The sequence below is a fragment of the Arctopsyche grandis genome, chromosome 7 (genome assembly GCF_051622035.1).
Source record: "Arctopsyche grandis isolate Sample6627 chromosome 7, ASM5162203v2, whole genome shotgun sequence".
In the NCBI taxonomy this organism is placed as follows: domain Eukaryota; kingdom Metazoa; phylum Arthropoda; class Insecta; order Trichoptera; family Hydropsychidae; genus Arctopsyche; species Arctopsyche grandis.
In genome coordinates this window covers 5,636,186-5,660,637 of record NC_135361.1, presented here as the reverse complement: position 1 = coordinate 5,660,637, position 24,452 = coordinate 5,636,186, and the positions used below count along the sequence as shown (strand labels likewise).

The window sequence follows — 24,452 nt, the reverse complement described above, 5'->3', positions numbered from 1 at the left end:
ATAAATGTATACAGTTCAAATTGTAGCCCCAAGCATTGAAAGCTTCCTCGCGATACCGCGGTTAAGTCACAATCGCTTTAAACGTTATTACAAATTCCAATATAATTTGGCAAAGTTAGGAGGGGGGGGGGGGGAGGGGTGGCAGGAGGGGTTGGTAAAAGTTTGCGTGTAAACACACGTATTCGATTCGTTACCAGTCCATTTGCCGTGTCGAAAATTGTACTACGCATACGCAACAACATTAATTCAATTCCGCAGCCGAAAGGAGCGCTCATTTGCGCCATTTAGCTCAGGATAATGTGAAAACTTCTGTTGTAAAATCGTAATATTTACCCTTTGTCGAAGGACCTTATAATTATGTACTTTCTGTGCATAAATTAAAAACGAGCAACAGTATTATTGCCGAAGTCGTGCGCCACGCTTAACATTCTAATTTGTTCGTCGAATTTACATACGAAACAAACTTTCGTCGACACCCCCTCCCCTATATATCTATGCTTGTATTATATGCACTGCACGAACATGTATAGGGGGCAAAACTAGTGTATTTATTTTAAATGTGAGTCGATACTATTCAGCAATGAAAACCGTCATTTTTTATATGCAGTACAATTAATGGCCTTATCTTTTACTAAATTTACAACCCCAATTATTAAAATGATTGCAAGCTTTCAATTTGGATTATTTCGCACAAATTTCAGCAGTAAATATTAAGTTGTGACCAACCTAAGATATTATCTATGTATTTGAGGAATTTAAAACAAAATTCGATAGTTAAAAATTCATACAGGCTCTGATATGAGAGCATTTTCGATACAAATTGAGCGCAATGTAGGGAAACTTATGTACATAAGAAAAAAGTTCTACTTCCGGTTGTCACATTTTGTTCTTTTTTTTATTACTAATTATAACACTATAAATATTATACACATTAAATATCAAGAAAATGAAAATAATTTAAAAGGTCAAAATAGGATAATGAAATATTATTTAAAAAAAATTACTACTACCGATTTACAAATTCTAGCCAAAACCTTATCAACTCTAAGTTAGTACATAAATAATACAAATATAAATTTTCAGCCTGATACGTTCAGGGGTGTGGAAAATATCGTTTGATCACAAAATTTTTGACTTTTCTAAGAGGAAATAATCCCGCTTCCGGTTTATTAAAGTTTGTGATTTTTTTTTATTTGCATTACATTGATACAAGGATTATACTTGATTTTTTTCGTGAAGGGTACACATATTTAAAGGGTCGAAAAAAATGGTGGAAGAAAATCGATCAAGAGTAAACTGCCACTTCCGATTGACGGATGCTCGCCAAATTCAATATATAACTCGGTAATAAGCTTCAACTTCTCGATACGATATTTTAATTCAATAAACCAAAAGGTTTCAGAGAAAAAAATAAAAAACCTTGTTTCTCTATGTATGTAGAGTAAAAATACTACTTCCGGTTGAGGTAAAAATATTAAAACGCGTAAAATTTATAATTTCTATGGTAAGAGTTTCAGTAACCGATATTAAGATTAACGGTATCTTCAAAAATACACACACACACTTTTTTTTCTAGATCATGAAAACGTGATCAGTGATCGATTCTGAATTCTAATCAGTCAAAATCTCGAGTTTGAATTTTCGTATAGTCATATAAATAACTTCATCTATTTTTACTACGTACATACATAGATAAATTAATTACGGAAACTTTGCAAATCATTCCACAATACATAGATATGCTGATAACGATAAATTTCAACTAATATAAAAATAGCTTCAAGATCTACATAATATAATATGTATGTAAATACGGAACCTTGAAAACATTGAAAAATGAAAGCTCATTTTCCGGCTATTGCACTTCCGTGTATATTTTTACTACGTAGCATTTTCCATTATGAAAGGCCCCACTAATGTATGGTTAATGAATGCGGCTTATTAAGGTCCAATGGTTGGAAAGCGGGGGGAGTGAGCATTCGCGAAATTGCCAAAAACCCACCCCATCCCATGCCACACCACCCCTATGTAGCGATAGGGCGAATCCGTGGCGGTTTCGTGCGATTTTAATGCTATGACTCAATTATTTACCTTGCAGGGTAGATAGGCGTGCGTGCCCAACTGCGCCGTGATGTTTGTCGGAGTGGTAGGGTCAAAATAAGGGCCTGTGTACAGACCGGAAAACCTTTTGACCGTGTGTCTCGGCATCGGAGCCTCTCCGCAAGATAATACTGAAACAAGAAAATGAAAGATTTATGTAACAATATGTATAAAGTTGTCCGTTGTGAAAGAATGAAATTTTCACGCTTATTAAGGTGCGGCAGATATATGGGCGATTACATAAGTGCAGATGTTATTTTTAAATACGCAGATAAATTCAAATCGTTAACATAAAATAAATATACAACAGCTGTATAAATTATAAATTATATTAAAAATTTGAATGATATTATTTTATATATAATCTGAATAGATTTAGAAAGTATCGTACGGTGTGCGTACACAGAACTGCATACGTACCAGGCTTAGAAGTTTTTAACTGAAATGAATATACCAATTCATTAAAAACTCATTTTAAATATTTTTTTGTATATTTGAGAATATCATTGGAATTAGTAAAATTATTTTATTTATTTTAAGTTTAAGTTTGGACCATTTTGGCAATACAGGAGTCCTTAATGCACCACAATTGTCGAAAAAATATAGTGGTGAGAAAAATGAAAATATATACATATATACACAGACAAAAATACATCTATATATAATCATAAAAAATAATAGCATTATAATATCAGCAGATAAAGTAAAAATATCAAATAATATAATGTAAAGTAGGGAATGTCTGGCATCTATAGACAGCACTAATATACAAGAACCAGCTTAAAATATAAAACATCCCTCTAAGAACCAAATGGAAGAGAGAATATGAAAATTCCACTCATATATCACATTCAATTACGAAAATAATGATGAGCGCAGGCTACCAGACAAGAAAGTCAAAATAATCTCCGATAACCTACGCTCACTGAGATAGAAAATAGCACATTTAGGCTTAGCAGCAACAATTTTATTAAGAAGTCGGATTGATCTTGGAATAGGAGCCATTTGACAAAGGACTATCTATTAAGCACATAATTATTAGGGACATAAAGTCCCAACTGTTCCAGAAACAGCGAGCATGACGTATTACCACGTAGAAGCTGGAGAACAAAACGAATTGATGAGAAGTTTCTCTAAAGTTCAAGGGAATCATATCCAAGCAGGCCCAAAAGGAAAGGAACAGGATAGAGATATGGGTAATACAAATAGTCTTTCCTATATAGGAAATGAAGAAATGCTTTGTGCACTTTGTCAATCATAAGAGAGTAATTTTCTTCATGTGGATTCAACACAATCGCATTATACTATAGCTTGCTTCTGAAAAGCGAATTGAAAAGCAAGCAAGAAGACAAAGGGTTGGAGAATAAAATAGCATATTTCAAGACAAATTCGAGTCGACGAAATATATTATATAATTTCATTAATACGGACACTTATTTAAATTTCGTACATTCTTAGCACAACTTTAACTCAATATTGCAATCTGTCTATAAACCGTCAGGCTAACTAATTTGAATTTATAACAAAGCCTTATTTTTTGTTTAATCAAAGATGCAACTGCAATTGTCATCGAAAAGAAAATATTGTAAAGACGAAATATTTGCATATCGTGACTATTGCTAATCATAGAGTATATTCTCACGAATATACTGCAGCGAAATGCAAAACGATGCGGGGTATATCCTCAATATACCCTATATTTAATCGCCATACTTCTTTATTAACTCAAAATAAAATAAAATTATATCGCGCGCTCATATTACCATTATTAACCTATGCTTCACCTGTACGGAATAACGCCTCGAATACTAATCTTTCCAAGCTCCAAATAATACAAAATAAATCCCGAAAAATAATTTATAACACACCCATATATACTAACTTGAAAAAACTGCATGCCATAAATAATACTCCGTTAGTTACAGACATTTTTAATAAACTAACTAGTAGATTATATGACAGAATCACTCATAACCATACTAACACATATGTGAAGAGTCTCGGTGATTACAACTAAATGTCTATGTCCTTCAGGTATAACACACAGATTACCTAAACACAATGTGCTTTAGATCGTCGACTTTAGAGAGCCTTTAATTAATATTACATATTAGATGTATTATTAATAATTATGATTAATGTAAATATTACAATAAAAATGTATGTACAATTCATATATGTCTCGTTAATTGTCGAGTTTAAGTCAGTGTCTCGTTATTTAGCGACTTATATAATAAAAAATGCTGTAATTTGGCCAGGAAGGCGCATTGGGGTTTACCTGTAATGCCTTCCTGGTATGAAATAAAAAAAAAAAAAAAAAAAAAAAAAAAATGAGTATTTAGAAGAATTGTAAATAGGTCTTTGAGCTCTTTTTCCTATTATGCTGTACATTAACATTAGAATAATATAATACTATGATTATTAACAAAATTAAATTAAAATTGTAAAATAGAAAATGATCAATAGATCAGTAGCTATTAAAATAGATATAAGATGTATTGTGAAAATAATTTAGTAATAATAAAAAGCATTTAAAAATAAAAAAAAATCACGAATAGACATTGTTCTATGTTAAAATGCTTTTATTTGCAATTAATGTATACATTATCATGTATATATTGTGTGTATTTATATTTGGTGCATATATTCATTTCATAAATAATATTATGTAAGTAAAACAAAATGTAATTATTTCATATTTGCTCGTTTTTCTGCCGCACGTTGTTAATGAACGTTGTCGTTATTCTCGCTTGCAAGAGAATGCGATGTACGCACGACATTTTATTTATTTATTATTTCATAGGAATGTGGGGAATCCTTAGCCGTCGTATACGCCGTTAATGATATTCGCTCGTGACACACGAACAAGAAGAAAAAAAAAACGAAAAAATGTATATAAAAAAAGGAAAATTCTAACGAATATGCGACACGTGTATGACTTGATGCTCTGTGCGAGCGTAGAACAAATTATTCCGAGCCGGGGAATGGAAACGTCCAATTACTTTGATAAATAGGGAATCTTGCCGTAAAGTGGGACAATATTTTTACATGTCATGAAATTATAAATCAAATTAAGTTAAAGAACATTGCTAGTGTGTAGTATATACGTACATATGTACATATGTAGTGTCGGCTGCGAAAACGCGAGCGTTATTTATTATGCAAGCGTTTAATCACAACCTACACTGAATGTGTTATTATAATATAAATAAAATTAATTACAACTTGTAGATTATAACTTTATAACACCTACATAACAATGTTTAATTACACGCCGTCTTGTAAATCACACCGTGCGGGTGATTTTTCCGGATTTTCCAGGTTTTGTTCAGTTTTGAAGTATCGTTTCGGCCGTTCAACTTACATGTGTATATTATATATACATATGTATGTGTACATATACATATATACATACATATGTATATGTATGTATGTATGTGCGTTGGTGGAATGAACGTGCGGATGTGATCCGTCGTATAAAGTTTTAATTAAGTACACCTTTAGAATACATAGAACACAATAGCCTAGCTAGACGAAACGAAAACGCTTTCAGAAAAGTTAAGAGTATTAACGGAGTTCAGTTTGTCTTTCCTTTTCCCAAACAGCATCCTCCTCCACTCTGTCTTAAGAGGATTAGCACACAACTTTTTCTAGAGCACTCAATAATAATCAGAAACACATACTCCATCGACGTTGGCGAATTCGGGTGTTTTTCCGACGATTAAGTGACTTATATTGTTATTAAATATAGATTAAATTATTTGGGACTTTAAAAACTGGATAAAAAATAATTAAAAAGATTTATTTATGAATAAGAATGAAAAAATATAAAATTTACAATTTTTATTACATGAAAAATCTTCAATCCGATTCGAATAACCGTTCGGGAGATAATTTAATTTAAAAACTTAAAAAAAAGAGGACACCTATAAGGGGAGGTACCATTTCCGGTCAACTAAAAAAATTGAAAAAAAATCACCTTGTGTCGATAAAAATTTCAGTAACCGATACTAAGTTTCAGTTCGATAGGACTAACGGTGTTCAAAAAATCCTCAAAATACACACACACACACACACACACACACATTTTTTTTCTAGATCATGAAAACGTGATCAGTAATCGATTCTGAGTTCGAATCAGTCAAAATCTCGAGTTAGAATTTTCGCATGATCACAAAACTATGTACATCTATTATTACTACGTACATAGATTAAGTAAAAAATATACTCATTTTATGAATCATAAAATATATCAGAAATTTTGATATATTTTATTATTGATACGAATTAACACTGAATTCCATACATTTTTGTATTCAATTCAAATTTTATACGTTTATACAATTTGAAGTATTGATATCAATGTGTAAATACATACATATACATATATGGAGAGAAACCTGGCGAATCTTGAGATATAACATAATTGCTCAAGATTTTGCGAGAGAAATGGTGAGGGATAGCCAATTTTTCTGGATTCGTTTCAATGAAAATCAGAAAATGATATGAAACGACCGGACCTGGTCACAAACCAAGGTTTTGCCAGCAGCAATCAGTGTGACTCAAACTCATAACCACACTGACCATAGCAAGGTATGCTAACCATTTATCCATCATATATAGAGACATCTACGGATACATTTTTGATAAACTTAAATTTTCCTTACATTATCAGAAATTGGTAAAGGTTGTCAATTTGTTGGAATCGTTTCAATGAAAATCAGATAAATTGACAAACTCTGATAGGAAAAAATCGACCTGGAGTCAAACCATGGTCTGGCCAGCAGCAACCAATTTATTCTGAGTATAATCTTTAATGCTGCTGGTCAGACTTGTATATTTGTGACTCCAAGTCGATCCTTTCCTAACAGAGTTTACACATTTATCTGATTTCATTGCGGTTCTTCAATCAGATTGATAAAAACCATCCTATTCACTATGTCACCACTATTTGAATATATGATTTAAAAAAATCTTTAACATATGTAGATGTCTCGTCAATTTTCTTATATAAAGTATATGTATTATGTTTATATGTTTGGTCACAGTGACGCGTTAGAGTATTCTGTAATGTCACTATGGAGTATTAGATTTCATTTGGAGTATTAGATTCATGTCACGTTAGACTATTCTGTAATATTCTGTAATGTCAATAATGTAGATAAATAAAATAAATAAATAAATATGTACATACATTAGGATAAATATGAATGGTCTTGATTCAAACTAATTTGATCTAGTTGAGAATTGAATAATACCTCGTATTGTATTGAAAAACAAGCAGAAAAAAATTCAATAGGATATAAAAGTGTAAATAATAAATAAATTCCATTATAAATATGTAAATATTATACAATTGAGCAAAATACATATTTTTTTCAATGTATGAAGTTCTTTGAACGATCGAGGCCTTGAATCGAATTTTTATTTTGTATGTAAACATGTCTGTGAAATACAAATTAAATATTTATTTCCGGATTCGAATATAACAAATCAAGTCCTTGATCGTAATCCCGAAGCGAGTTTCGTAGAAAAGTATAATATATATAAATATAATAATATCGATAGAGAGAAATTCGTTTTTTTTCTTTAACAAAAACGTGCCGCCTGGATAATAGCATCTTATTCACTCGTATATATCTCGGATTTTGAAAGCAAAGAAGTAAATTTATCATCACGGAAGATAAACTCGCCGCACACTTATGTTTGTTGCCTATTAATCTTCTCAACATCTCCTATCCCACTTGGGGCAACGTTTTTCTATTCGCATCGTCAAAGGAACATCTTTTGATTGGATTGTGCGAGGATTACGTCCGCATTTATCTCCTCCATTCAAGACCAATCCCAGCACTGTTTTATATCTAGTTTTTTCTCCCAACCTCAGCATGTACAGTCAGCCAAAGTGTGTCTCAACCATTAAGGTAACCAGCACCAAGAGATTTAAGAAAACTGAGTTTCGAGTAATTAATAACCTCAATGGAAAAAAAATTAGGACCTTAATCGGATCCTTGTGGCACACCCTTTCAAAAAAAAATTACTAAAATTAGAATTTAAAATAGGTTTATCTATCAGGAAACTCGTTTTTAGTCTGTGATAAATAACTCCGATATACAAATCATGTCTTCGGACAAATATCTCCATCAGTTGTCGATTTAAGCGGTACCGCTTCGAATTTTAGCTGGCACTGTAACTGATTGATATGCAATCTTGCTTTACGTGCTCGTTTAGATTCACGACTTCATCTCGACGTATATAAGGTGTTTCGCGTAAACCGGTCTACTGTTCAATATCTGGTGTTGGGGGGTATAAAACGAAAATATTACGACAGCACTGGGTACGTTTCGAGGGAGGGCACACTCCCCCTGGGGCTCCGCTGCGGTCTGGAGGGGGCCCCCCGAACCGGACCGAACCGAAGCCCTGGAAAAAAGAAATACGCCCTGGAAAATATTCCATATGCGGGTGGATACGTGACGGAATTTTACGATACGTACTGAATTCGAAATTCGCCTATGTGTACGTATGCATGTACGTTAAGCGAGGCGTGGATGTTCGTACGAGTATGTCGTGGATGAATCCTATAGATAAATCCAAATAATTGAAATTTAAGTAGGTATACATTTTTTGCAATTTGGATTACATAACACTATTTTATTGCTCATTTTCTATGTTAGATGATCAGAAACTACCCGTATTTTTGTTTATTATAGTCTTTAAATGAACTTAAAACAACATTTCATACATTATTATTATTAAAAAAGTATCATTATAGCTCTATTCAAAGATAATCATTATAATTACGATTCAGACGATCATATCAGATTTATAGTTATGCCTTTTTGTGTCGTGGTTAACCTCTTATATGTATGACGAATAGATAGACGTTATGATTTTAAATAGAAAAATACGAGAAATAGGTAAGTCTTTTGATTTGTTATATAATGGGATGTATTCTAAAGCTAACTCAGAAAGGAAAATATATTTTTCCTTACAACTGTACCTTTCCTTTTCGTAAAAACTTTCTCATACAAATTTGGCCGTACTGCAAATCTAAAAATTTTGTCAGATATGTAATTGAATGTATTTAATATTTATATAGAAATATACACATATCAAAGTATTTTCTAGAATATTTGATTAAAATATGTATACTGAGATGTGCATATTGAGGGAATGATCATAAGAAAGTGTTCTTATAATTTAATTGATTTAAATATTTTGAATAATATTTCGATTTATATATTTTAATTCCATTTAATTGGTTTTTTATATGAAGAAATCTAATATCATTTTTGAAATTTCGATGAAAAATAAGTCAAAAGGTCGCATTTTTTTACGTGTTTGTTATAAATTCAATTTGAATGATTATTTTGATGGCAGTCAAAATTTGACCTGTTCCTCATTAAATATGTTTATAATGTAATTGATAGGATCCATATTAGGAGTACTCAGTATTTAAAGTATGAATAATGGTGTTTTTATTAATTAAAATTTTTGTATATTTTCTCCGCATACAATGGCTCAGAAGGTGTAAAATTTTTTCAGCTTTGCGGTTGGAATTTTAATGTAGGCATAGGTATATTTAGACCTGAAGTTTATTTTAATAAAGCCTCTAAATCCTCGTGAATATAAATAAACAGAACAATTTGAACTCGTCTCATAATAGAGCGATTACTTACCCCCCCTAACAAGTGACAAGTCAAATAATAGTACGTTTTTCGCTCGGACGGCTTTGTGAGTGACGTATTGATGTTTGATTGACGTCGAAATGGAAAATAGTAAGTAGTAGGCGGTCTATAAAAGTCATATCCCGAAGTGATTATATCGCCAAATAGCTTTTCGGCAATACCGAAACGAAAACGATAACGGAAAAGCGACACTCTGTACATTTCGGCAAATTCGATCGCGCAAGGCGAACCCAATCAACCTTTGCTAAAACGATTTCTGCGGTTGTTTATCCGCGGAATTCGGACGGGAAATCGTTCGTGAAACTATTATATCAATGTGTCAAAGACGCTGTCGTATTTACGGACAATGTCTGTATAATACGTATGTAATATACGAAATGTATAGTCTCGTTTTTGCGGTTTTTGGCAATGAGTCCGCTGCCGCAATTTATACGGACGGGGTGCCAAAGGCGAGAGAAATATTTTATAGCTTATAAAAGCTACCAGATTAGCGATTCTCACCTTTTCAGCAACGTTACGATGTAGTAAATATTTTCGTGGTGGGTTCAAGTTCGTATTTTACTAAGTAAATGCCCTGTGTGGGTCCTCCGAGAGCGATACGATCGCGAATTTACTACGAGGATGTGTAGTTATTTTCACGATCACTTTTGTTGTTATTGATATTTATGAAACGCGAAAAAATCTCGCACGGTCAATATGAGGATGGATTTAACTTGTTTTTTAAATGTTAAAGAATATGTCTATTGATCTGTTTACCCTTAACGATAAAAGATTCTGTAATACGCTAATTTATCTATATATTGAATTATATATGATAAGAGAGCTTTATAAGAGAGCACTAGCCGGAAATTCTCGAACGGATGGGATTTGGGGAAAAAAATCTCCAAAGGGTTCCATCCCTTTTCAAAATGCGATTGCTCGTTTTTTTGGAAACTGTGAAATTCGGAAGACACTTACCCAGCATTAAAAGTTAGAAAAATACATTTCTTAGGACTCTGGGCTTTTCTAAAACCTATCTACAGTATATATTTGGATGCGATGAGAGAGTATATCAAATTTGGTAGTCTTAACCAGCATTATACATATGTACATAGACTAACCGAATTGCCCAGCGTTGCTCGGGTGGCTTAAATTGAAACACGGTTATGAACTTGGGCTCTTTTCACCGGATCCCAGAAAAATGCACTAAATTGCACGTGAATAGTGGCACAGTTTCAAGAAGTACTAGTTTTCAAAGGCGCTCAAAAACAACTTACGCAATAGAATTCCACAAAAAAAAGGTTAACACCCTCGGATAATATACAAATACCCGTTGACGCTTTTTTTGGAATTCTATTGCGTTAATCCTTCTTGAGCATATTTGAAAGTTTGGATGTCTCGAGAGTGCAACTATCTCGAGTGCATTTTTCTGGTCACCTTTTTCACCCATTTCAACGGTCAAAAATCTAAATATGAGTACCATGATATATTATAGTACCTATTGCAAATTTAAAAATAACTTATTTCATTAATAAACTTATTATCTAAGTATATTTGATGGACTATTTCAACTCAAATTGATGATGCATATGTTTGGAGGAAAAACGCCATGTCACTGCGGAAGAGTTATAATGAATAAATATGTTAAAGGGACACATTTATTTTTGACGCAAACAAATACAGTATACAATCAAGATTTGGATGCAATTTTTGAAATTGTTTATTCTTATTTTATTTTAGAAAATTCAGGACCATTCTAGCGTACATGTACGGCTATGTATTTTTCGTACACGCTCGTAGTTTCAGTAGTATAACGAGTTCTCATTATATATTCAAAATTCTAATAACAAATGCACAACCGCCTTAACAAAGTCATTAAAAACGTATCAAGTAAAAATTCAATGAATTTAATATAATACCGGTTTATAAGACCTTTCATGGTGCTCCAATCATTAATGCACGTACATACGTTCGCATAATAAATCAGTCAAAACACAAATAACTAATGGCCACTTTAGATCGTTATCAATCAGCACAACCATTCTTCATATAAAAAGTCGAAAGCTATAGGCCCGTGTCGTATGTCGCTGATCTGAATAGGCCTTTGGATTTCGATATTCATACATACGTAAATATACCTTCTTACAGTATGCAATGTATTCGGCGTTGTGAAATTTATGTATTCGTGTACGCAAATATGGCGAAGCAATGTATTTTAATGAATTTATGGAGGTAATGTGCCAAGGTCTCATATTTCGTGAACACTTATTTTCGGTGGTTGCATACGTATATTTTTCGGAAAATTCTGTGAAACGAATGAATATATCGAGTCGTAGCACGCTACCGGTGCTTTTCGCTTTTCCCTTTTCTACCTTGCATGCACGAGGTATGATAAAAAATATATTATACTACCTATTTACTGAGTATTTACATCAAAAGCAATTATATATACATATGTAGATAGTAGATATTGTTCTGAACTTTTAAAAAAAATTGCATAATGATAAGAATCTCATAAAATTTAATTAAATTGTATACTATTATATGTTAATATCATATATATAGGTAGACTACTTTATATATATTATAATTGCAATTAGGATTCAAATAAGAATTATATATAAACGGTTCAAAATTGTATCTGAATTTGATGTAATAAATATTGAGAGGTGATTTAATAAAAGTCTGCTAAGTTATCAAAAGCTATTATAAATGTCAAATAAAAACATGTTACGCTTAATGAAAATGCTCATTTTCTCAGAAGCTAAATTCTTAAAGTCTCGTGATATAAATTTAATAAGACAGTTGGACATTTTTTTATTGCTATCGTAGAGTAGCTAAAGTTTGAGACAAGTCTGTCTAGTAAAATTCTAAATTCTTCAAAAACAAATCTAACGATTCATGTATTTCGTCTAAATGAATTTTTAACATTGTCTTTTTATTTGTATTGAATTCAAACTTTTGTTGTATTTTATTTGGATAATTTACTTACTTTGATTGTTCTATTTTATATTTGTATGTAATTAATCTATGAGTAATGTACATTAAATAATTCTTAATGAACTAAAGAATAAATAAATTTAACAAAAAATGCACTACATTTCAGATCAATCAATATTTACACGATTTCATATAAAAAAATGCTTGAATTTTATCACTGAGCTTTGAAAGCATAGATCAATCGTTTGATGACTTGTATGGGAAGTGGAGCCATTTTGTTGATACTATATTTGATTAAGGTTCCCTCAAATAGACACTAATGGCCAAAATTTTACAATATGTATGTGTATATACATTTGAAATTATATTTAATCAATCAGTGGTGACAAATAGAGGTTAGTTGGCTAATTTGTGAGGAACTGTTCCAACAGTTTAATTAAAAAATGATAGGGAAGAAAGTAACTTTTATTATTTTATAAGTCATATTTTGGTAGACAGATATTATTTCAATGCATTTCTAACGAGTTCATGGATGATTAAACTCCTCTAGGATTCATCAACTTCCTTAAAAATTAGCTAATCCCAGAATGTCGGTAAGATATCAAAGAGGTCTGAAGAGTGGAAGTGGTTCAAAATCAGATCAAAATTTTTGACTTGCACTGAAATAACGGAGTGAAGCTAATAAAAAGCTTGTGAAAATTGGAAAACTCTGGAAACGGTCGACTTACTTGAAATGATAAAACGTGTGATTATTTTCAATTGGGATATAATTATTTTTTAATAGCCTCTTCTTACTTCGCTTTCGATTTTTACGTCTGATTTTGTCTGACGAAATTTGGGTTCTTAACCGATCGTTTTCAAACTTTGCCATTTTGCTCGGTTTGGTCATCAATATATGTGGAAATCAAATCCGACATTACGACGGTGAAAAATTATCGTAAAAGACACGTTTGAAATTACTCCATTATCTTTCTCGGTGACGTCTATTATCCACATTGCCGGATTTATACACACTATTCCGATAGTTTTTTCCCTTTACGCCACTCTCTCGCTGTCAGTTTTTTTATTGTTTAAACGCCTATAACTTTTTATTTTTTCACTCTATATTTTATAAAATTTCCTTTATAGGTTGTCATTATCTCTCATATATATATATTGATGATTAGCGTATATAACCTCTAAAGTGTTGTCTTATGGTCAATTGTGTCAGATTTGACATTTGGCGGTTGGTCTTTACCGATCGATAAAATCGGACTAAAACTATTTCAGGAACATCTTATCTCATAGGTGTGTATAGTTTCTTTAGAGTGAAACTGATATATCTAAGTGAAGTCTGAAGTCTAACCTACAAAATGTTGTGGTCATTCATAGTATTGATTAACTTTTCTAAACTTTAACCAAAATTCATAGATTTATTTAAACCTTTATATTAATGTTGTGTACTTTTTAGTTATAACTAGCTGAACCCGGCATGCGTTGCAATGCCACAATAACCCGTGCAATTCCCGTTCCCGTTCTCGTTCCTGTTCCCATTCCCGTTTTCGTTTTATTTGACATTCAATTGTATATATATAGATATAGATATATTTGTTGACGTGGGCCATCTGCTATGTTTGTTTGTGGTACAGCCCTGAATGGTCAGTACATTCGAGTGCGAGGTAGGCGTGGCGCGATTATTGTCACACTCGCGGCATGATGAGTTGAAGCCGGGATAGCTTTACTTTCGCGTCAGTAAAATCGTAATTACGAATATTATTATTAAGATGTTTTTTTACAGTAATCTTCCCGGACATGCATACAACAAATACTGAAAGTTCCATCGAAATCGGTTAAGTGGTTTAGGAGCCTATTCGAGACACACATACAGACATTCATTTTTATTTATATAGATTATTTGATTGCTTATTATATATGATATAACCAGTAGAATAGACCAGTGGTTAGCATATAATGCTTTGAACAGAGTGGTCACAGGTTCAAATCCCTCTGGTTTCTGCTGGCCAGACCTTGGTTTGTGACTCCAGGTCGATCGTTTCCTATCAGAGTTTGCCAATTTATCTGATTTTCATTGAAACGGTTCCAACAAATTGGCAACCTTACCCATTTTCTCGCAAAATCTCGAGTTTTCAGCAATCTCGAATTTCGCTGAATTATATAAAATGCTGCAAATATACAAAAAAAAATGACCATAAAATGTGGATGTTAGTTGATATGTTCTTACTGAATTTCTCTGAATTGCTTAAATTCCTGAAAATTTACAAATTTGACCATATGTAGATGCTCTGTGGATATTAATTGATATGTATTCATATACTTTGTATAATATTTATAATATTTGTATCGTATGTACAATATGTCTGGCCAGGAAGGCGCATTGGGGTTACCTGTTAGGTCTTCCTGGTATTTTATTTTATTTTTTTATTTTTTATTTAATTTACACCAAGAAGGCCTAACAGGTAAACCCAATGCACCTTCCTGGCCAAAGACAATTATATAAACATATATGTACACCATCCATATATACACAAATTCTTACACGTATACACAAATACACATACATACATTCATAAATATAAAAATACACATATATGCATATACATACATACACACCTACACATATATATATATATATATATATATATATATATATATATATATATATATATATATATATATATATATATATATATATATATATATATATATATATATATATATATATATATATTCACATATACATACATACACATATACATATACATATACACATACACATACATTACATACATCCATAAACATACAAACATTATACATGCATATACACATAAACACATAAATACACATAAATAAAGATAAATTATTATATATATATATATATATATATATATATATATATATATATATATATATATATATATATATATATATATATAAATAAAAAATAGCATACATATATAAATGAAGATAAAACCAACATACATACACATTATGCTAAATAATAACATTACAAAATGAAAACAACATGTGTAAATATGTATGTAGCTAGAGGTCATTTAAAATATGCTGCCTGACAGAACTGTATGATGAAGTAAAAACATCAAGGCTCCCAGAAAGCAGGTTAAATAGTCGAATGGCTCTTGAAAGGGGTGAGTCATCAAGCACATTAGTTCTGGCCGGAATAGGCAGGAATAGAGTTCTGGAGCGAGATTCTCTCAGTTTCTCAGGTACTCTAAGTTTAAGATTACACATAACTTCAGGAAGATGACATTCACCCCTTAGAATTTTTAGAAAAAGCTTACCAAGATGATTGTTTCTACGTGAAGCTAAGGAGTCAAAGCCCAAGGAGCCCATGACAAACTTACTGGGAAATAAGTAGGGATAGCGCCCAAACTCATAAATTAAAGATAAAATTATAAATTATAAACTCATAAATTAAACGTATAAATTAAAGATAAAATAAAATAAACTAAAATAACAATATTGAAATTCCATTCAAAACCTGGAGATAAAACATCAATGAGTACTTGTGAATAATAATTTCGTGTGTATTTTCTCTGATTTTTTGCATCACGTGTGGTATTTTAGAAGTGTTTTTTTCTTCCGGGAAGGGATTTGATGGAGGAGATACGAACATGAAGGGAAAATAAACCCACCGGAAAATGAATGCGAAAAAAGGGGGCTTGATATAGAGACGGGACTGTTTGCGGGGGAGCGGTCGCGAACAACGCTCTAAATCTTTCCCAAGGGCTACTAACTGCGAGAAGGTAACCAAAATTTCGTTCTAACTTTACGAGACAGCTAACGGTTAAAGTTTTCCCATATTCGATGGGTTTCGGCGCCTACCCAAAGCACGACCTCTGCCTACTAGGAAAAAAGTAGTATTTTTTTATCGTCGTGTACCACTATTTTGCGCCGGAGATTTGCCGGCGTAAAGAGAAAGTTATATTAACGAGCGGAAAGGATATAATAATGTCGTATATTCGCATAATGTTTAATAAGTTTTTAAATAATGCCAATGGGAATTATCATTTATATGTAGTATATTCAAGTACACTACACTGAGCCGCAGTACGATTAAGAATTAAGAAGCGATTGGACACATTCGTAGATATTACTAACCAGCAAAGTAAGCCCACCGTAAGATGGTTAAACAAATCTGTGAAAATTGAGGAATGTAAACATTAATTTTAATATATAATACATATATATTGCTATGTCACTCGCTTATCAATGTAGATAGTTCCCACAATAATCAAATTCACTTTCTCACATTCATATACGTGAGTAAAAAGTCCATTAAAATTCCTGTAAAGGGATAGTCAGGTAAGGCAGGAGTGTCGGACTGTGCCCAATCCAAAAGATAAAAATCATTTATATATATCACAGTTTGATCACATAAGTTTGTCATCACCATCGAGACTCCGAGAGTGGTAGTCGTTAACATCGACCCCGCAAGTGACGGTCTGCACATCAGCAGAACAAAGTGAACCAAAGTTAATAAGTGAAACAAAGTTTTACGTATCTCATTTTAAATTCATCATCGTTCCATAATTAAATCTGCAGTTTTTGAATGGGTTGCTACAAATGGTTGCAAACGAATTTTGACTGTTTTAATTTCAGCATTAACGGAAGACGAGATATTCATGGGGTTGTGCAGATGACATTTCGATGTACATTGATGATTGGCAATTCTTAAAATTGAGTTGGATCTTTCTGGCAAGTTTAAAATGGCAAAAGCCGAAACAAAAGTATGAAATGAGCATGCGGCCACGTGGTTTGCAACCATTTGTAGAGCACCGTTATCCCGGTATTCAGACTAGTTTCAGCACCGGGATTCACGGTACCAGAAAACACCAGGAACCCGGGATTGGAAGCCTTACCACTAGTACATGCTGCTGCTATACAGTGCATGTCACAGTGAAATTATATTTCAAGTGAAAATATATTTTCACTGTACCACATCTACATATATATATAAAAATCAATGTCTGTCTGTCTCGAATAGGCTCCTAAACCAAAGAACCGATTACGATGGAACTTTCAGGATTTGTTGTATGCATGTCCGGAAAGATTACTGTGAAAAAAAAGGGAAAATACCTCTAAATAATAATATTCATAATTATGATTATATCGACGCGAAAGTATGAAGCGCCAGTGTGTAGTTAAGGAAATTTTTACGTTGGTAACCAACTTGCGCGCACGCATTGCCAACGTACAAATACATTACGTACCACTCATAACAATCCTACATATCTATATTAATCAATGTTTGCCTGTCTGTCACGTATGCGTTCCTATTCTTTACCATAATTTAATTTGATTATTAAGTATTAATTTGAAACTGAAACATTCACTTATCGAAACGCATCGAGAAACGGAAACGGGAACGGGAATTGCATGCCTTATTGTACGATGAAACGATGTAACTTTCAGGATTTATTGTATGCATGTCCGGGAAGCTTACCGTGAAAAAAATCGGCCAATAAAAGGAACATAAACGGGAAAAACGGGAATGAGTGGCATTGCACCGCAATAATTTCAAATGTTTTTAGGGTAAAATCAACAAATAATTGAATCATTTCAAATGTGTTCGCTGCCTGCGTTTTTCCGACAAATGGGAACGGGAACGAGAACGGGAACGGTTCAGCTGGTACATATATAAAATCAATAAATTTTACAAATAATGCAATATTATTTAATTACATTTTCATTGTCAGAAACCAAACATAATATTGACATGAGTATAAAATAAAAACACATTTTCATTTCACAAAAATTCACATGCAATGTAATCGAATGAATAATAGAGCGAGAGTAAATATAATTTCGTGATTGAAAACAATATTTGAAGTTGCTTCCGTTTGTTTGTGCGTGTGTATTTTGCTGTACCAATTTGGAGGCTGGCCAAAGTCAAGTTCCGTTCGATTTTTGCGAATGCTTGGTGACCCTACACTACACACACACACACACACATAAACACACGCGCGAGCCAGGGGCTCTCAACCTTTCCACCCATAAAGCATAAACTCATATCGAGTCAGTGCAAATACGTTTGGGAATCGTAAAATGTCCGAGTTTGATGTCCGCGTAATCTGTATACGGCCTGGGGTTTTAAAAGCCCCCCCTTTCCATTTCGTGGGATATTTGCGAATTTTATGCAATTCCAAAATGCAAACACATCAACCGCTCGTGATTCGTTTTACGACGTATGAATACATTATATGATAACGTGTATAATTTTTTATGTTGTTTTTTTCATACATTCATAAACCGTAAATAGCGTGCGATAAATATATCAACACGGTAAACAAACTTCCGTGCATAATACTGAATGTAGGTTATGAGTGCATTAATTGTTATGTATTCTATGTTGTTTTTTTTATTTGGTTCTATTATCTTTAAAATGTTGGACTCTTGATCTTTTTACATACCTCCTTTACGTTTCACATGGCTTTCGTGTTAGTGGTCATTTTTATCTCTTATCCGATCGTTTTCATACTTTGCCATATTGCTCATTTTGGTCATCAATATAAGTAAATGGAGCCTCCTCCATTACGATGGTGCAAATATATCGTGTAAGACGCGTTTGTAATTTGCCCGCCGACATTCTATTTGACGTTTACGGTTGACGTTTGTTTGTTAGTTTTAAACATAGATGGCGATAGTAAAAAAAAATATTGGTGTTTTTATTCAAAATAATAATTTTATATACAAATTATTAAATATACAAACATACACATATATTGTATGGATATTTATGTAAATTTGATTTTGATTTTTAAATGCTTTTTATGATAACTAAATTATGTTCACAATAGATCTATTTTAATAGCTAATTTAATAGATCTATTTTAATAGCTACTGATCTACTGATCATTTTCTATTTTACAATTTTAATTTAATTTTGTTAGTAATCATAGTATTATATTATTCTAATGTTGATGTACAGCATAATATGAAAAAGAGCTCAAAAACCTATTTACAAATCTTAAAATATTTGAATAAAATTTTGACGTATAATATCCATTCACAACGTAAAAATATATTTCTTATTTTTATACGTATATCATTGATGATAGTTATAACACTGCTGGAGCCTGAAATTTATAACTAGCACAGCATGCAAATCCACTTCAGCCTCGGTAAATTTTTATTTAATGAAACAAAATTAATTTTACACAAAGCTTCCTTTCACAGACCTCCGAAAACGTGTACTAATTATAAACGCCTGAGAAGAATTAACATCACACCCTTGCCAAGATTAAAATGTTGACAGTACCTGGATTACGTCATGGTTACGTGGCACCTCCATTTCGCACATTACACCAAATATGTAATGTATAGTTTAGTTGGGGGGCACAGAATTCAACCCAACCACCCCCTAGCTTCAACTTGCCCCCCAAAATTCGCTCAATAAAGAGCCCAATTTAAATAAAAACTCTTTTTCATCAAGTAAACACGCTTACAGGACGATGTTTCAAGCGATACAAAAATGCGGAGAATTACGGGAAAGCGTTTCCGCTTCGATTATTTTAATATTATATTGTGTATACGCACATTCTGGAATAAAAATATGTGTGTGGATGAATCGACTAGGATGAGTGTACAAAACTATAGAAATCAAGGAAGCCACGTAAAAGAATGACAGTGATGGTGTGCAGGGATGATATGGGGGAAACAATCGAGTGGGCTTGCATGTAAACTTTGAACAATGGCAACAAAAGGGGTTTTTATACGCTGATGGAAATATCGATATAAAATGATGGATTGTCTACAAATTCACAAAATCATTATGGGATACGTAATGCGTATCGGAAAACTCCTCTGTACGATGTTACATAATGTAATATCAGATATTACGTCGTTTAATTTGCCAGATTACTTTTGCAGTCTTCAAAATGATGGCAAGTTTGGAAATTGTGCCTATTCTTGATATATTGTTCATGGTTATGGTTATGGTTATATTGTATGGTTATGAAATTCAGATTGATCGACTTGTGCTAGAGTTTGCTGGATTTATCTGACGTATTTATTGCTGAGATGGCTTAAAAAGTCAAACAGCAGCGTGGTCTAGTGGTGAATGTTGTTTTATTTCATGCAAGGTGTCACGGGTTCGATTCCCACTAGAGTCTCGTTGTTTTGCCAGACCTTGGTTTATCGAGGACGATCGTTTATTATCAGAATTTGCCAATTTTTCTGATTTTCATTGAAACGGTACCTGTAAAATTGGCTTTTCCTGTCGAATTTTCCATTGAAAACCTTGAGTTATTGTTATATAGATGATTATTGAATGTAAAAATTCGTATTGTTGCATAAAAAATGTGACTGATCGTATTGTTTACGATGTTTGTAATGTATGACCATAGATGTCAGGTGTTGTTTCGATTTACATGTGTATGTATGTAATAATTATGTATTTAATATATAATTTCTCAAGTATTAATCTGCTTAGCACACTCGCCGCTTCGGAGCAATCTGTTAGGCGAGTGTGCATGATTTATTGAATTAAAAAAAATATATATATAAATATTGAGTATTGTAGAGAGAGTATCCACTGTCTGTGTAATCATGGGTGAACAATAGAGACCCAGGATTAGGCTAACGGGACGCAGTAAGTGCCCGAACAAAGAATAAGCTGGAGTTCTCACTGACCTGGGTTTAGTGTATGCGTAAATAATGGACTCGCCAGGGTAAACCTTTAAGTGCCTAGACAATAGACACATTAATGGATCGGGGAAACTGTGTTGGGAAACTTGTCTTTTATAAGGGGGTACATACGGTACATCAGATTATTCTGGAGTGAGCGGTGGTTATGTGTTGACCACCTGAATCGTTGATAAATGCTGTGAAGCGACTTTGTTCCTCTACTCATCTTGGATCCCATTTCTGACGACCAGTGTTGTGTAGGAGTAGGTTCAGAATCCAAATGAAAGGCCAAAGTTGACCTAATCCGGGGTCTCTATTGTTAACCAAAGAATGCACTTAGACAGTGGATACTCTCTCATGTTCCAACGCTACAGTATGATAAAGTCCGTTACGTTCGGAATTGAGAATGCATTCAACGAATCATATCATTTTAAATGTTTAATAGAAAATATGTATATTATATTAGTCTTCGAAGACTTTTTTTAGCGAAATAATATATGTATATAGATATAAAATTAAGTATTGAATCAATGTGGCTCGATTGTGTGTTTTATTCGCAGGAAATTCAATCCGACTATTGTTTGTTGATCGTAATTTTATCTCGTTCGATACATTTCCAAACAAACATTGTGGCATTTGTTGACAAATCTCCGGATTTGTACTATTTGACGACACAGCAGGATTAAGATAAGCCAAATTGGAAATAATAATCTACAGCTTGCTCTGTGTGAAAATTTCGCACGAAAGTATTGCGTAAAAAAGTTTTATAATTAAAACGTTGAGGCGTAAGAACCTTAGCGTAAGAAAATATTTCCTCAAAATCTGGATTAGCAGTTATGTAAGTGCGAATTTTAATTGCCGCATTTGCTATTGTTTGAATTGAACAGAATCATAAACATAGGAAAATTAAGTATATGTATATTCCTAGCTGAATAGTCTGTAGTCTTTTATTTATTTTTTAATTTATATTTTCCAATGATGCCATTACAGGTTGCCCCTGAGTGACATCTATGGTATTAAACTTGTACATTCAATATATATTTTAAAGATTACTAGCTGAACCCAGCATGCTTTGCAATTCCACAATAACGCATGCAATTCCCGTTCCTGTTTCTCGATGTGTTTCGATAAGTGAATGTTTCAGTTTCAGATTTATACTTAAAAATCAAATTAAACTACATTTATGATAATTTGTCGGATAATTTGGCGAACACATTTGAAATTATTCAATTGTTTGTTTATTTTACCCTAACAACGCAGGTGGAGACGTGAAAACATTTGAAATTATTGCGTTGCAATGCCACTCGTTCCCGTTTTTCCCGTTTCCGTTCCCGTTTTAGGTCGATTTTTTTACAGAAACCATTGCGGAAATAGACACAAAAACTCCTGTAAGTTTCATCTTAATCGATTGAATGGTATAGAAACGCCTACGTGACAGCAAATAGACAAACAATGATTTTTATATACACACATATATCATATTCAAATAGTGATGAGATAGTGGGTAGAATGGTTAGCCTATTTGATGAGAAACCGTTTCAAAATTGGAATCAGATTAATTGGCAAACTCTGATTGGCAAATGATCGACTTATAGTTACAAATATCCTTCAAATAATAAACATTTATTTATTTTGATTTATAAATATTTATTTTCCCATGATTTATTTATTTATTTGTTGAAAAATCAACAGGCCTCATATGAAGAAATTCATAAAAATAAAGAATAAATGTAACAAAATAACATCTGAGCCCAATTAAAGATTTTTTTACTTACCTCTTATTAAGTTCACATGGTTTTCGTGTTAGTGGTCACTTTTTTATATCTCTTATCTCTTATCCGATCGTTTTCATACTTTGCCATATTGCTCATTTTGGTCATCAATATACGTTAATGTATCGTCTGCCATTACGTTGGAGATAAAATATCGTATACAATGCGTATCAAATCTCCAGAATCTCGGGTTCGGTGACGTCTATGACGATACGGCAAGCTACCATAATCTATCTTCAACCTTTTCGCCTTGATATGGCGATATCAGATTTTAATTGTTTAAACGCCTATAATTCACTCTATATTTTATAAAATTTGCTCTATAGGTTCTCGTTATGTCTAATATTTAAATATTTATAGTTTTAACTCTCATATGTATATATAAATTTCAAATTTGGCGTCTAGCTTCATGTAATGTAATACACGATATATATATTGATTTTTGGCCAAATATGTCAGATCTGACATTTCACTGTATATCTCTTCAGTGAATTTTATCTGCGAGATAAGTATTCAATAAGAAGTTATGTTGTATCTAATTGTTAATATGATTTACAATAAGCTTACATACAATTAGTTTTTTACAATAAGCTTAATTCAAATTACATAAAATGGTACATAGAGACAAACAAATGAAAGAGAAAAAAATAAAAACTAAAATATGACTAAATAGGACAGTGCATAAATAAACATAAACTGATATAATATTGGATAAAGATTATATAATAGAAATATAAATGGATCAATCAGTCAAGACAGTTGATGGCAGTCCTGAAAAACAAAACAACCTGATGGCAGTCCTGAATTGATGTAAAGAAATACTGAATAGATCAACTTCATTCGGCTCCCCGTTATGGAATATTTTAGAAAATTGGTTTTGAAAGGATTATATGAAAAGAGAGCAACGGGTCTAGAAAACCTAATTGGGATCCTGAAAGCAACCTTACTCAATAAATCGGAACAATCAAGGAAATGGTTTCCCGTTTAGGAGCTTATTTGAGACAGACAGACAGATAGATAAACATTGATTTTTATATATAGGTATATATGTATGTAGATAAATATGAAATCGTATTCAAATAGTGCTGACATAGTGGGTAGGATGGTTGTTTCCATTTTAATGAGAAACCGTTTCAACAATGAAATCAGATAAATTGGAAAACTCTGAAAGGTAACGATTGAGGTCAATGCATTTACACTAGTAAATATGTGTATTAAAAAATGCAAAAGTATAATATTGACAAATTGTGGCATTTGAATTTAATACCTACACTATGAGGATGATGCTGCGAGTGCGATCCATCCCGAGTAAATTAACTGAATATTTATG

General features: G+C 32.5%; 1 protein-coding gene across 2 annotated transcripts in view; it reads right to left on the bottom strand.

Annotated features, from left to right (window-relative positions):
- The window catches only part of LOC143913984 (lachesin-like), a 235,761-nt gene that overhangs the window by 48,753 nt on the left and 162,556 nt on the right, over window positions 1-24,452 (bottom strand). For both annotated transcript variants that reach the window (XM_077434039.1, XM_077434038.1), the window contains exon 4: window positions 2,092-2,231. In XM_077434039.1, the coding sequence (XP_077290165.1) occupies window positions 2,092-2,231 (140 nt within the window). The remainder of the gene's footprint in view (window positions 1-2,091; window positions 2,232-24,452) is intronic.